Source organism: Salvelinus alpinus, chromosome 34, assembly GCF_045679555.1.
Source record: "Salvelinus alpinus chromosome 34, SLU_Salpinus.1, whole genome shotgun sequence".
Lineage (NCBI taxonomy): Eukaryota > Metazoa > Chordata > Actinopteri > Salmoniformes > Salmonidae > Salvelinus > Salvelinus alpinus.
In genome coordinates this window covers 15,649,333-15,666,418 of record NC_092119.1, presented here as the reverse complement: position 1 = coordinate 15,666,418, position 17,086 = coordinate 15,649,333, and the positions used below count along the sequence as shown (strand labels likewise).

Genomic DNA, 17,086 nt, shown 5'->3' with positions numbered 1-17,086 from the left:
CATACTGCTCAGGAAGGAGAAGCGTTCTTTGGTGCGAAAAGTGCAAATCAATCCCAGAACAACAGCAAAGGACCTTGTGAAGATGCTGGAGGAAACAGGTACAAAAGTATCTATATCCACAGTAAAATGAGTCCTATAGCGACATAACCTGACAGGCCGCTCAGCAAGGAAGAAGCCACTGCTCCAAAACCGCCACAAAAAAAGCCAGACCACGGTTTGCATCTGGACATATGGACAAAGATCGTACTTTTTGGAGAAATGTCCTCTGGTCTGATGAAACAAAAATAGAACTGTTTGGCCATAATGACCATCGTTAACTTTGGAGGAAGAAGGGGGAGGCTTGCAAGCCGAAGAACACCATCCCAACTGTGAAGCACGGGGGTGGCAGCATCATGTTGTGTGGATGCTTTGCTACAGGAGGGACTGGTGCACTTCACAAAATAGATGGCATCATGAGGAAGGAAAATTATGTGGATATATTGAAGCAACATCTCTGATCTGAAAAAGTGTGTGTGAGCAAGGTGGCCTACAAACCTGACTCAGTTACACCAGCTCTGTCAGGAGGAATGGGCCATAATTCACCCAACTTATTGTGGGAAGCTTGTGGAAGGCTACCCAAAACGTTTGACTCAAGTTAAACAAATTAAAGGCAATGTTACCAAATACTAATTGAGTGTATGTAAACTTCTGACCCACTGGGAATGTGATGAAAGAAATAAAAGCTGAAGTAAATCATTCTCTCTACTATTATTCTGATATGTCACATTCTTAAAATAAAGTGGTGATCCTAATTGCCCTAAGACAGGGACATTTTACTAGGATTAAATGTCAGGAATTGTGAACAAATTAGTTTAAATGTATTTGGCTAAGCTGTATGTAAACTTCCGACTTCAACTGTATATTATCTGATTCATGTGGTTTTTAGTTTCCTGACACAAAAACAAGTCAGTTGATCAGAATTTCAGAAATCTGAGTTTTTGAAATTGCTGTCTGTCTAGACAGAAAAAGGCTGTGAAGTCAGATCACCAGGGATCACTGTTGAAGCCCACTCCCTCTGTTGCTCCCTTTAACTGAGAGCAACAGAACTTTGTAGTTCTGACAAGAATAGAATAATGATATAGGGTTAAAGGGCTTGAACCGATTCAGCACTTGGACTTCAGCAAGTTAAGTTTGATAAGACAACATCTGAACTTACACAGGAAACAGGGACATCTGGTGTTTAGCTTTCAAACTACAGAAATTAGTAAATAAAGAGAAAGTGAGAGAGAGACAGAGACAGAGAGAGAGCGAGAGAGAGACAGAGACAGAGAGACAAAGAGACAGACAGAGAGAGAGAGAGAGACAGAGAGAGAGAGACGGAGACGGAGACGGAGACAGACAGACAGACAGACAGACATACAGTGTCAGCAGCAGCTGCCAGTACAGTGCACTCAGGGCACAGATCACAGACTCTATGATCAACAGCTAACAGTTTACAGACCGATATAATCTCATGGCTGAAGACTGAGAATAATCACCACTCTCTTACAGGTACAGAGGAGACGTGAGCCTACATATCCTGCCTATAGCCTGCAAAACTTTCCTCATAAATGAACATTAATGTAACAGAAGACTTGCCTGTTCAGAAAAGGCAACAGAGTTCTATATATATGACATACACATATCAGTGCCACTTCACACATCCTCAGAGCAAACTGCATATGTGTTTGTGCTAATGCTGATTGTGACGGACCAGAATGAGGTCTGATGGGTTCTCTCTCTATGCCTATCACTGTGCTTCCTGTGAGGGAAGGTAGTGATCACACGCGACATGCCCACCACAAACCGTTCACTGGCAGTGTTTCTTCACATCCTCCTCAGACCAGACACACCATCACTAGCTATAAAAGCGGAAACCACAATGACTCAGTCATTCTGAAACCGAGAGCATCTGGGCCATGTCGGGCTGGGCTAGTCATGCACACCATTCTCCTCTCCCATCTCTCCTGGCAGTAAAAGTCAGTGATAACATGAGAGCATCAGAGGAGACTGGGTGTCATCTTCACCCTCCTTATAAAGTGGAGGATCTGTTGGCCTGGGTGGATTCTATGGTGCTCTAGTCTAACCTAATGCATTGATTCTGCTAAATGTTTGGATTAAATTAAATGGGAAGCACTATGAAGGTTCAATTGAAATACTAATTCATTAACCATTCACAAACATGTTTCAGGCGAAGGCAGGCAGCCTCGCTTAGTGTGTAAATGGTACGCAGTCTCAATGTCTGAGTCTAAATGTTTCACAAAGGCAAGTGACAGAGAATTTATGTTGACACAGGAAACACTAACTTTTAATCCACGACTGAAGCTGGGCAGACTAGAGGATAAATCCTGGTATTACTTCACATGGTGCTGTAGCGTTGTAGCCTACAGTATCTGGATAATATGTGTGAAATGCTTGATAATGTATAAAGATATCATGAACAGAGAAGTATATTTTCTGGGTGATTTAAATATTGACTGGCTCTCATCAAGCTGCCCACTCAAGAAACTGTAACCAGTGCCTGCAACCTGGTTCAGGTTGTCAGTCAAACCTATCAGGGTATTTACAAACAGCACAAGAATAAAATCATTAACATGTATTGATTACATCTTTACTAATGCTGCAGAAATTTGCTTTAAAGCAGTATCCAAATCTGTAGGATGTAGTGATCGCAATATAGTAGCCATATCTAGGAAAACCAAAGTTCCAAAGGCTGGGCCTAATATAGTGTATAAGAGGTCATACAATACGTTTTGTAGTGATTCATATGTTGATGATGTAAAGAATATTTGCTGGTCTGTGGTGTGTAATGAGGAGCAACCAGATGCTGCACTTGACACATTTACGAAATTGCTTATTCCAGTTACTACTAAGCACGCACCCATTATGAAAAGTACTGTAAAAACTGTTAAATCCCCTTGGATTGATGAGGAATTGAACATTTGTATGGTTGAGATGGATGAGGCAAAAGTCTGGCAGCCTAACTGATTGGCAAACGTACTGCAAATTAAGAAATCATGTGACTAAACAAAATAAAAATAAAAATAAATTACACAATGAAACAAAAACAAATTATATAAAGAATGATAGTAAAAAGCTTTGGAGCACCATAAATGACATTTTGGGAAAAAAAGGCAAACTCGACTCCATTCATTGAATGAGATGGCTCAACCATCACAAACCCCACTGACATTGCCAACTACTTTAATTACTTTTTTATTGGCAAGATAAGCAAACTTAGGGATGACATGCCAGCAACAAACACTGACACTACACATCCAAGTATATCTGACCAAATTATGAAAGACAAGAATTGTACTTTTGAATTCCGTAAAGTCAGTGAAAAGGTGAAATAGGTATTGTTGTCTATCAACAATTACAAGCCACCGGGGTCTGACAATCTGGATGGAAAATTACTGACCATAATAGCGGACGATAATGCCACTCCTATTTGCCACATCTTCAATTTAAGCCTAGTAGAAAGTGTGTGACCTCAGGCCTGGTGTCACGTTCCTGACCTATTTATGTTAGTTTGTTGTATGTGTTAGTTGGTCAGGACGTGAGTTTGGGTGGGCATTCTATGTTGTCTGTTTCTATGTTGGTTTAAGGGTTGCCTGGTATGGCTCTCAATTAGAGGCAGGTGTTTGGCGTTCCTCTAATTGAGAGTCATATTTAGGTAGGTTGTTTCACAGTGTTCGTTGTGGGTGGTTGTCTCCTGTGTCAGTGTCTGTATGTTACGCCACACGGGACTGTTCCGGTTTTTGTTAGTTCGTTCGTTTTATGTAGTCTGTTTTCCTGGTTCATGCGTTCTTCACGTTGTATGTAAGTTCGTGTCCAGGTCTGTCTACATTCGTTTATTTGTTTTGTAATTATTCAAGTGTTTGTCGTGTTTTTCCGTTTTGTCTATTAAATCAATATGTATTCACAACCCGCTGCATTTTGGTCAAATCCCTGCTACTCCTCTTCGGATGAGGAGAAGGAGGAAGCCCGTTACACCTGGAGGGAAGCTAAAGTCATTCCGCTACCCAAGAATAGTAAAGCCTCCTTTACTGGCTCAAATAGCCGACCAAAATTGTGTTTGACCAGATACAATGCTATTTCACAGTAAACAAATTGACAACAGACTTTCAGCACGCTTATAGGGAAGGACACTCAACAAGCACAGTACTTAAACAAATTACTGATGATTGGCTGAGAGAAATTGATGATAAAATGATTGAAGTCTGTTAGACTTCAGTGCAGCTTTTGATCAATTATAGTCTGCTGCTGGAAAAACGTATGTGTTATGGCTTTACACCACCTGCTGTAATGTGGATAAAGAGTTACTTGTCTAACAGAACACAGAGGGTGTTCTTTAATGGACGCCTCTCAAACATAATCCAGGTAGAATCAGGAATTCCCCAGGGTAGCTGTTTAGGCCCCTTACTTTTTAAAATCTTTACTAATGACATGCTTTGAGTAAAGCCAGTGTGTCTATGTATGTTGATGACTCAACACTATACATGTCAGCTACTACAAAAACTAAAATTACTGTAATACTTAACAAAGAGATGCAGTTCGTTTCGGAATGGGTAGCAAGGAATATGTTAGTCCTAAATATTTCCAAAACTATAAGCATTGTATTTGGGACAAATCATTCACTAAACCCTAAACCTCAACTACATCTCATAATGAATAATGTGGAAGTTGAGGTGACTAAACTGCTTGGCGTAACCCTGGATTGTAAACTGTCATGGTCAAAACATATTGATACAACAGTAGCTAAGAGTTTGTCCATAATAAAGCGCTGCTCTGCCTTCTTAACAACACTATCAACAAGGCAGGTCCTACAGGCCCTAGTTTTGTTGCACCTAGACTACTGTTCAGTCGTGTGGTCAGTTGCCACAAAGAGGGATTTCGAAAAATTGCAGTTGGCTCAGAACAGGGTAGCAAGTACACGAAGAGCTAAGAGAGATTGACTTCATCACTACTTGTTTTTGTGAGAGATGTTGAATGCTGATATACCGAGCTGAATGTACCGAGCTGTCTGTTTAAATTACTTGCACACAGCTATGCATTCCCCACCAGAGGTCTCTTCACAGTTCCCAAGTCCAGAACAGACTATGGGAGGCGCACAGTACTACATAGAGCCATTACTACATGGAACTGTATTATACATCAGATGCAGTAGAATCAGATTTAAAAAAACAGGTAAAATTACCCCTTATGGAACAGTAAAACGCAAATACAGTGAAAATACAGTGAATGGCGCATAGAATTAAAAAGGTATTGTTGGATATTATTCATCCTAATCAGACAGGGTTTTAACATGGACGATACATTGGAGATAATATAAGACAAGTACTAGAAACAATAGAACACTATGGAAAATCAGGGAAACCAGGCCTGGTATTTATAGCTGACTTTGAAAGGGCATTTGATAAAGTACTGTACAACTGGAGTTTATATATAAATGCCTGAAATATATCAATTTGGGCGAATCTCTTATAAAATGGGTTAGAGTTATGTATAGTAACCCTATGTGTAAAATAGTAAATAATGGCTATTTCTCAGAAAGTTTTAAACTGTCAAGAGGAGTAAAACAAAGTTGTCCACTATCGGCATATCTATTTATTATTGCCAATGAAAAATGTGCTGTTAAAATCAGATCCAACAATAATATTAAGGGGTCCAAAATCCAGAGTTTAAAAACAAAGGTGTCATTCTATGCTGATGATTCATGTTTTCTTTCAAATCCACAATTTGGATCCCACCACAGCCTCATAGAGGATCTAGATCATTTGTCTAACCTCTCTGGATTACAACCAAATTATGATACATTTATTATATTGCGTATTGGATCACAAAAAAATACATCTTTTACATTATCGTGTAGTTTACCAATACAATAGTCTGACGGGGATGTGAACATACTCGGTATACATATCCTGCAAGAAATAAAAGATCTCACTCCAATATATTTCAATAGAAAGTTAACAAAAATAGATAAGATCTTACTACCATGGAAAGGAAAATACCTGTCTACTTGTTGAAAAATCACCCTGATTAACTCTTTAGTCATAACCCAGTTTACCTATTTGCTTATGGTCTTTCCTACACCTAGCGACCTGTTTTTTTTTTATTATATGAGCAAAGAATATTCCATTTTATTTGGAATGGCAAGCCAGACAAAATTAAAAGGGCCTATTTCTAAAATGAAAATGAATTTCTGAGGGCAGAAATGATTAAATATTAAAGCTGTAACGATCGTCTTGAGGAGAGAGATTGGACCAAGACGCAACGGGTAATGAAGACATGATGAATTTATTAAACAAGACGAAAACGAACTACACTTGATAATAAACAAAATAACAAAACGATGTAGACAGACCTGAACTGGAAAAACTTACATAAACACGCAGAACAGGAATAGACTACAGGAATAGACTACACAAACCGAAACAGTCCCGTGTGGCGCGACAAACACAGACACGGAAGACAATCACCCACAAACAAACCGTGAGAACATCCTACCTTAATATGGTTCTCAATCAGAGGAAATGAATTACACCTGCCTCTAATTGAGAACCATATCAGGTAACCCATTAACCAACATAGATACACATAACATAGAATGCCCACCCCAACTCACGCCCTGACCGACTAAACACATACAAAAACAGGTCAGGAACGTGACAAAAGCATTAGACTAAAGGCTTCAGTCTTACAAACGTTATACTTAAATTCGAACTGGTTCTCAGGCAAATAAATAAGAATGTCTCAACCCATGTTCAAGAATGGCCTTTTTCCCTTTATTCAGATTACAACCCTTCGCTTTTGGTTATTTGAAAAAGAAATAATCTCCAAAATATCGTAATTTCTTTATCAAGCCATAGAAATTTGGTTGCAATTTCAGTTTAATCCACCAGAAAATACAGAACAAATAATATACTAAACATTGTGGTTAAACTCAAACACACTAATTGATAAAAAAAACATTATTTTTGATCAATTAGTGTGTAAAAGATATCATAAATAGGACTGGTGGAGTGATGTCACACATGCAGCTAACAAAAATATATGGAAATGTCTGCAAGAGGGAAAAAGTAAGGAACTTGTCTGTCGGCCTTGCATTATAGACCAAAATTGGTTGAAGAAATATGTTGATAAATCAAAAAATATACCAGTTTCATTTAAGGACCAAAAAATTGACAGCTGCGCAATATAGATTGCAAAATAGTTGGGAAGAGATTTTCGATGTACCGATTCCATGGCACAAGGTTTATGAACTGATACGCAAAACGATGCCGGATCCAATATGGACGGTGTTAAGAGATAGATGGGAGGGGTTGAATGGAGCTGAAGGGTGGGACTAATAACAACAAGATAAAAAAATATATATATACTGTGTCTGTAAAATGTATATACTGTAGGTTCAGAATTTTTGTGAAACAGCAAAGTAAAAAAATATATGGCAAATAGAAATCGAACTGGATGGACATCAGAAATAGATGGGAGAGGTTGAGCGTAGAGGAAGGACAGGACTAAAAACAAACAAAAGATAACCATTGTAACATAGATTGTGTCCGTAAAAGGTTTATAGCTGTCACGTCCTGACCTTAGTTCCTTTTTTATGTCTCTATTTTGGTTTGGTCAGGGCGTGAGTTGGGGTGGGCATTCTATGTTTTTCATTCTATGTTTTGTTCTGTGTGTTGTATTTCTATGTGTTTGGCCTGGTATGGTTCCCAATCATAGGCAGCTGTCAATCGTTGTCTCTGATTGAGAACCATACTTAAGTAGCCTGTTCCCACCTGTGTTTGTGGGTAGTTGTTTCCTGTTTTGTGTTGTGTCACCTTGCAGGACTGTTTCGATTTTCGTTGTTTCTCTTTTGTTATTTTGTATTCAGTGTTCAGTTGTAATAAATGTAACATGGACACGTACCATGCTGCATTTTGGTCCGATCTTTCCTATTCCTCGTCCGAAGAAGATGACAATCGTTACAATAGCGTGTATAAGCAGGAAGTAAAAGCCTAAGTGTTGTTGTTCATTAGTTTACTACAATTAGGGGAGGGGTAGTAGGGTTAGCGGAAAAGAATAAAGGAGATATATTTTTAAAAGATATATATATATATAATGTTTTGCTGCCAGACCAGGTGTAGCAGTGGTAAGATGTTGGGACTGCTGTTGGGACAGCTTTATGTAGGCCCTAACAGTTTGTGGGCACCGTTTGTCACCGGTATAGTGAAGTTAATGTATTGTTTAGTGTTGTGTTGTGTAGTGGCTTTGCTGGCATGCATTCCACTTATTATTGTTTTTGCCCCACCAAGATTTACATGCTAAAATCTCCACTGGGTGGTTCTAACAAATATGAGAGGCTAAAATATTATTCATAGAAATTCAGGAAAAGAGGAAGGAGCAGCAAACAGATGCAAAGGGGAGCCACATCTTGCGTCACTTCTCTAAATCTAGCCTACATGAATAGGGTTTGTTCACTGTTGAGTTTACCTGTCAAATACTCAAGCGTTCATGTGGATGTCAAACATATAGCCAACTGTTTGGTAAGATGTACACACACTAGGTTGTCATTGGCTAAACGTAGTAAGCTTTACCTTACATTGAGCCAGGTTAGCACATGCCCAGTTGAAGCTTGGGCATGCCTAAGTAAAGAGTTTGAGAGTAAGGTTTCAACACAAACACACATGCACACACGGGCACTGAAACATGCACGCTCACACACACATGCACAAATGAAAAAGTTTTACAACTACATATAGCCTTTAATAACATTTTAGTGTTCAGTCACCATCACATTTTTCTCAAAGATGATGATTTATTCACAAAAATGAATTAATAAAAATACCAAACCTTGCACTTTACATCTCAGCACCTACACTGTTCTGTAGAGTTTAAGACTGAATCTCTATCTAAAAATATTGTGATGATTACATTGCCCACTCAAATGGCAGGTGTTCTGGCCTATTGGCACTCATCGCTTCAACATTTGACATAGATTAGAAATAGCTAAAGCTGACGCCCAGGAAATCATCCTCTTAAAGAGCAGGAAGTTGGTTATCGGGCAGATGTGGCACAACCACACACATGTGTTTCATAGCACAGTAACTATGGTAACAAGCTACACACACAACGAATAGACATAGAAATAGGCAGAAGTGGTACAAACACACAGAGATGTTTCATAACACAGTAACTATGGTAACGAGCCACACACACATCCGCCTACTATCAGAGACCTGTGAGTTCCATCACTACACTGCTTTTGACCCTTCAGATCTGCAAACATCCAAGGGTTGGGGCCAAGGGGAAGGGGTAGGGAGAGAATTGGGACCACACACTCTCAATTCAGGGATGGATTTAGAATTTCTATGGACAAAACTCCCACAGGTGAAGGTGCAAGTTACAAGCTGAAAACCTACACTCTCAATTCAGGGATGGGCCCTATCAGGGGGTGGTGGTGATGACCTGATGCCCTTGTGACAGGGGGGACACCAACGGAAACAATCCCTGTATTGATCTGTTCTCTTTCCTAGGGTTGACTTCCATTTCAGCGAGCAGAAACATTTCTCATTTGAAGATTGGCTTTGATGCACTCTTAAAAATAAGGGTTCCAGTTAGAACCAAATAAGGTTCTTCAGAGCGATGCCATAGGGGAACCATTTGAGGTTCTCTGAAGAACCTTAAAAGGGATGGTTCTTTGAAGAACCACACACAATCATCACCTTATTTTATGGAAATAAGATGTTGAGCCTTATTTGCATATTTCCCAGGGTGCCTTTTGTGTTACCAGTACCACCCATGACTGTGCTTGCTAGTGACAAAGACATGGTTGGTGCATTCATTTATTTTCAGTCCTGTGGCCTTCACCAAATGAGATCCTAAGTGAGTGTGTCATCATTAAAATGTAATTCTTTAAGACAATACTGTACATTATTTCATAAGGCCTTATTTTGTGGGCCTAGTTCAGCGTTTCCCAGAATCGGTCCTCAGGACCCCAAAGGGTGAATGTGGGGTTTTTGCCCTAACACTACAGAGCTGAGTCAAATCAAAGCTGGATGATTAGTTGATTATTTTAATCAGCTCTATAGTGCTAGGGCAAAGAACAACATGTGCACCCCTTGGAGGACCGAGTTTGGGAAACCGTGGCCAAGTTTTACTCTAATACAGTGGCGTGAAACTCATGGTTTACAGGCCATATCAGGTCTGCAAGTCACATTATGCTGGCTTGCAAAGTGATGTGTAATTCCAACTGGAATCCAATTAGAGTGGGGATATCAAACATTTGGAATTTTACCCTGCATTAAAAATAACTGCCAGGGTTGGGAAGACTACCTAAATGAGACTACCTAAAGCATGTGAACTGGAACAACCATTCTAGTAATGGGTGAAATAAGTCCAATTAACAGATTGGATCAGTTTAGTAAAATGTACATTATTTATATTTGAGTAGCATAAGATTAATGACTCAATCAATGTACATGCAAAAACATAGATATTGAAACAAACGATTCTAAAAAGCAACCTGCAATAGAGCATGCTGAGAAATATGATAATGACAGATAGGCAGGGTTTTGCTTCAACTCTGGTTATTAACACCAACACTGAGGTTATTCTACACCACTGAGTGTTAATTTAACTATTTAGAGTGTTAATTTAAATCCTTAATCAACACTCAAAATGTTACACTAAAAAATCAACATTAGGTAACACTGGCCAATTTACTGTGTGTCTGCAGGCTTTCATACATTTCAAGAACCTTTTAGAATTCTGAAGAACCGTAGATGACACATCAAGAACCCCCTACTTAACTATTTATCGAGCAAGAGTTCTCCAGGGAACTTTAAGAGCGGAGGAGGAACCATATTAAGAACCTTCAGCAGACGCAGCGGAGCTGAATTAGGATTATTCATATTTGACCTACAAACACTTGCACTTAAACATGTAATAACAACAACAAAGTAATAACAAAACAAACTCCTACAAACTGTGTTTAATGCTGATCATTAAGTTCAGATAACAAATAGTAATAGCAAGCTATGATTGCTCCATTGCAGCAAGTGTTGGGCTCCATGGCAACCAAAGTGTGAGATGACTGACAACCTTATCACTTTCCCAAGTAGCATTGCTCTACTTCTCGAAAACAAGACAGTGACTAAGAAGAACTTATTTTTATATACTGAACTATATAAAAATATGAACGCAAGATGTAAAGTGTTGGCCCCATGTTCCATGATCTGAAATAAATGATCCCAGAAATGTTTCATATGCACAAAAATCTTATTTCTCTCAAATTTGGTGCACAAATTAGTTTACATCCCTGTTAGTGAGCATTTCTTCTTTGCCAAGATAATCCATCCACCTGTCAGGTGTGGCATATAAAGAAGCTTATTAAACAGCATGATCATTACACAGGTGCACCTTGTGCTGGGGGCAATAAAAGGCCACTATAAAATGTGCAGTTTCACACAACACAATGGCACAGATATCTCAAGTTTTGAGGGAGCGTGCAATTGGCATGCTGACTGCGGGAATGTCCACCATAGCTGTTGCCAGAGAATTCAATGTTAATTTCTCTACAATAAGCCACCTCCAACATTCTTTTTTTTTAAATAATTTGGCAGTTCGTCCAACCGGCCTCATAACCACAGACCACGTCAGCCCAGGACCTCCACATCCGGCTTCTTCCCCTGCGGGATCGTCTGAGACCAGCCACCCGGACAGCTGATGAAACTGAGAAGTATTTATGTCTGTAATAAAGCCTTTTTGTGGGGAATAGCTAATTCTGATTGGCTGGGCCTGGCTCCACGGTGGGTGGGCCTATGCACTCCTGCCCAGTCATGTGAAATCCATAGATTAGGGCCTAATGAATTTATTTCAATAGACTGATTTACGTATATGAACTGTAACTCAGTAAAATCATGGAAATTGCTGCATGTTGCATTTATATTTTTGTTCAGTATACATAGTGAGGAAGTGTCGTGAACATTTTGTGTGGTTTAGAGCAAACAGGATATGGTGTTTTATATCAATCTCACCAACTATGTGTAATATGTGGCTCTGGAAACCAACTGCCACATTTCTGAGAATTCATTCTTATTGCACTATATTATTGCACTATATATATATATATATTTTTTACATTTATCTAGGGACAAACTACAACCCTGCTTCTCTTTGTAGCTCGATGACCACTCCTTCTATTGCAGGAATTTTCTAAATGCATCTCATCAGTTACCTTAATGAAATTATCAATTACTTTAACTTTAGTTCCCAAAAAGACTACAACAACAAGAAAACACAAGAGGTTCCTTATTCACTGTTTTGGGATGAATGAATAGGAGTCATTCTCTCCAATGTAATAAGACTGCCATTGCCTATCCCCCAGGCAGCACTTCAGTGGCAGTGCATTACAAACAAGACATTGTTTCCTGGGTGATTTGAAAAGTCATAGTCAATCGATCAATAATATAATATTACTCTTAGCAAAAAAAATTATCTTTAATTTACAATCTGTAGGAGCTATGTGAAAAATCACAGCACAATTGGAAAATGTATGGCAATTAGAAATCAAAACTGGATGGTCTTCAAAGATAGATGGGAGGGGTTGAGGGTAGCTGAAGGGTGGGACTAAAGACAAATATATATAAAAAAAGATAACTAATATAAAATACACTGTGTCCACAAAATGTATATAGTATGTATAAGCTGGACATAGAAGCCTAAGTGCTGTTGTCCATTAGTTTACTCCAATTAGGGGAGGGGTTGTTGGGTTAGGGGAAAATAATAGAGAAGGAAGATATTTAAAAATATATATTTAAAATAGTATACACTACCGTTCAAAAGTTTGGGGTCACTTAGAAATGTCCTTGTTTTTGAAAGAAAAGCCATTTTTTTTGTCCATTAAAATAACATACAATTCATCAGAAATACAGTGTAGACGTTGTTAATGTTGTAAATGACTATTGTAGCTGGAAACGGATGATTTTTAATGGAATATCTGCAAAGGTGTACAGAGGCCCATTATCCGCAACCATCACTCCTGTGTTCCAATGGCACGCTGTGTTAGCTAATCCATGTTTATCATTTTAAAAGGCTAATTGATCATTAGAAAACCCTTTTGCAATTATGTTAGCACAGCTGAAAACTGTTGTTCTGATTAAAGAAGCAATAAAACTGGCCTTCTTTAGACTAGTTCAGTATCTGGAGCATCAGCATTTGTGGGTTCAACTACAGGCTCAAAATGCCCAGAAACAAAGTACTTTCTTCTGAAACTCGTCAGTCTATTCTTGTTCTGAGAAATGAAGGCTATTCCATGCGAGAAATTTCAAAGAAACTGAAGATCTCGTACAGCGCTGTGTACAACTCCCTTCACAGAACAGCGCAAACTGGCTCTAACCAGAATAGAAAGAGGAGTGGAGGCCCCGGTGCACAACTGAGCAAGAGGACAAGTACATTAGAGGGTCTAGTTTTAGGAACAGATGCCTCACAAGTCCTCAACTGGCAGCTTCATTAAATAGTACCCGCAAAACACCAGTCTCAATGTCAACAGTGAAGAGGCGACTCCGCGATGCTGGCCTTCTAGGCAGAGTTTCAAAGAAAAAGCCATATCTTAGACTGGCCAATAAAAAGAAAAGATTAAGATGGGAAAAAGAACACAGGCACTGGACAGAGGAACTCTGCCTAGAAGGCCAGCATCCCGGAGTCGCCTCTTCACTGTTGATGTTGAGACTGGTGTTTTGCATATTGTTTGAGATGTGTCCGAATAGAATAGAATAGAATAAAATAGAGTAGAATAGAGTAGAATATAATAGAATAGAGTAGAATAGAGTAGAATGGAGTAGAGTAGAATATAATAGAATAGAATAAAGTAGAATATAATAAAACAAAGTAGAATAGAATAGAATATCGTGGAATAGAATAGAATATAGTAGAAAATAATTGAATAGAGTAGAATAGAGCAGAATAGAATAGAGTAGAATATAATAGAATAGAGTAGAATATAATATAATAAAGTAGAATAGAATATAGTGGAATAGAATAGAATATAGTAGAATAAAAGAGAATGGAATGGAATATAATATAATATAATAGAATACAGTAGAATATAGAATATAGAATAGAGTAGAATATAATATAGTAGAATGGAATAGAGTAGAATAGAGTAGAATATAGAATAGAGTAGAATAGATTAGAATCGCATATAGTAGAGTAGAATAGAATAGAGTAGAATAGAATAGAGTAGAATAGAATAGAGTATAATAGAGTTGAATAGAGTAAAATAGAATAGAGTAGAATAGAATAGAGTAGAATAGAGTAGAGTAGAATAAAATAGAGTAGTATAGAGTATAATAGAATAGAGTAGAATAGAGTAAAATAGAGTAGAATAGAGTAGGGTAGAATAGAGTATAATAGAATAGAATACAGTAGAATAGAGTAGAATAGAATATAGTAGAATAGAGTAGAAGATAATAGAATAGAGTAAAATAGAATAGAATATAATAAAGTAGAATATAATATAGTGGAATAGAATAGAATATAGTAGAATATAATAGAATAGAATAGAGTAGAATAGAGCGGAATATAATATAATAGACTAAAATAGAATAGAATAGAATAAAGTAGAATAGAATATAGTGGAATAGAATAGAATATAGTAGAATATAATAGAATATAGTTGAATAGAGTAAAATAGAATAGAGTAGAATAGAATAGAATAATATAGAACAGAATAGAACAGTGTACAATAACTTTGTCTGTATATGTGTGTCTGGGAGAGTCTGCATTGTTCATTCTACCATGCAGGGGAACGTGGCAAACTCCCGACATTCGGGCACATAGCCAAGGTATTGAACAAACTCCCGACATTCGGGCACATAGCCAAGGTATTGAACAAACTCCAGACATTCGGGCACATAGCCAAGGTATTGAACAAACTCCAGACATTCGGGCACAGAGCCAAGGTATTGAACAAACTCCAGACATGCGGGCACATAGCCAAGGTATTGAACAAACTCCCGACATTCGGGCACATAGCCAAGGTATTGAACAAACTCCAGACATTCGGGCACATAGCCAAGGTATTGAACAAACTCCCGACATTCGGGCACATAGCCAAGGTATTGAACAAACTCCCGACATTCGGGCACATAGCCAAGGTATTGAACAAACTCCCGACATTCGGGCACATAGCCAAGGTATTGAACAAACTCCAGACATTCGGGCACATAGCCAAGGTATTGAACAAACTCCCGACATTCGGGCACAGAGCCAAGGTATTGAACAAACTCCCGACATTCGGGCACATAGCCAAGGTATTGAACAAACTCCAGACATTCGGGCACATAGCCAAGGTATTGAACAAACTCCCGACATTCGGGCACAGAGCCAAGGTATTGAACAAACTCCAGACATTCAGGCACATAGCCAAGGTATTGAACAAACTCCCGACATTCGGGCACATAGCCAAGGTATTGAACAAACTCCAGACATTCGGGCACACAGCCAAGGTATTGAACAAACTCCCGACATTCGGGCACATAGCCAAGGTATTGAACAAACTCCCGACATTCGGGCACATAGCCAAGGTATTGAACAAACTCCCGAACATTCGGGCACATAGCCAAGGTATTGAACAAACTCCCGACATTCGGGCACATAGCCAAGGTATTGAACAAACTCCAGACATTCGGGCACATAGCCAAGGTATTGAACAAACTCCAGACATTCAGGCACATAGCCAAGGTATTGAACAAACTCCAGACATTCAGGCACATAGCCAAGGTATTGAACAAACTCCAGACATTCAGGCACATAGCCAAGGTATTGAACAAACTCCAGACATTCAGGCACATAGCCAAGGTATTGAACAAACTCCAGACATTCAGGCACATAGCCAAGGTATTGAACAAACTCCAGACATTCAGGCACATAGCCAAGGTATTGAACAAACTCCAGACATTCAGGCACATAGCCAAGTCGCTCTGGATAAGAGCGTCTGCTAAATGACTTAAATGTAATGTAAATGTAAGGTATTGAACAAACTCCCGACATTCAGGCACATAGCCAAGGTATTGAACAAACTCCAGACATTCAGGCACATAGCCAAGGTATTGAACAAACTCCAGACATTCAGGCACATAGCCAAGGTATTGAACAAACTCCAGACATTCAGGCACATAGCCAAGGTATTGAACAAACTCCAGACATTCAGGCACATAGCCAAGGTATTGAACAAACTCCAGACATTCAGGCACATAGCCAAGGTATTGAACAAACTCCAGACATTCAGGCACATAGCCAAGGTATTGAACAAACTCCAGACATTCGGGCACATAGCCAAGGTATTGAACAAACTCCCGACATTCGGGCACATAGCCAAGGTATTGAATCAGAATAATAGCAAGGCGGCACAGCATACATACAGTACATATACAGAAGGTTTGTCTGAAATGGCATCCTATACCCTATATAGTGGACTATGTTTGGTCAGAGCTCTGGCCAAATGTAAAAGTAGTGCACTATATAAGCCAGGGAATAGGGTGCCATTTCGTACGCATCCAAAGTATCAGTACCCCAATAGAACCCAATTGAATGAGATCTACCTTGCAGTTTTTGCATCACGTTGGCAATGTCCTTGGAGTTTCTTCCGGACTTCCATGGTGAGGCCATGTCGTTTCTCTGCTACTGTACTGGACCACAGTAGGTAATACACTGATGCAGATGAGACAACACGTTACTTTTCTGAGAAGGGCAACCCTCATGCCCCTCCTCTCTCTGACTGTGTATCTCTCTTCTCTCTGTCTGTCTATTTGTCTCTCTCTCTCTGTCTATCTCTCCCTCTGTCTGTCTCTCTCTGTCTCTCTTAGTCTCTGTCTTTCTCTCACTCTCTGTCTCTCTCTCTCTCAAGCAGCAGAGGGGTCCACTCAAATCTCAGGTTTCAGATAGGGGGATGAGCAGTTTTGCTACCCAGTGGCAGTCGTCCTTCCATTCAATGTCTAGAGAGGAGAGAGAAGACAGGTGTGCCAGTCAGTGTGTGCCAGTCACTGTATCGAAGAAAAATATTCAACAAAAATGT

General features: G+C 39.1%; 1 protein-coding gene across 2 annotated transcripts in view; it reads right to left on the bottom strand.

Annotated features, from left to right (window-relative positions):
• Positions 1–17,086, bottom strand: part of LOC139563596 (nesprin-1-like) — a 160,868-nt gene that overhangs the window by 142,313 nt on the left and 1,469 nt on the right. For both annotated transcript variants that reach the window (XM_071382386.1, XM_071382387.1), the window contains exon 2: positions 16,614–17,006. In XM_071382386.1, coding sequence (XP_071238487.1) covers positions 16,614–16,680 — 67 coding nt within the window. In that variant the 5' untranslated portion in view covers positions 16,681–17,006. The remainder of the gene's footprint in view (positions 1–16,613; positions 17,007–17,086) is intronic.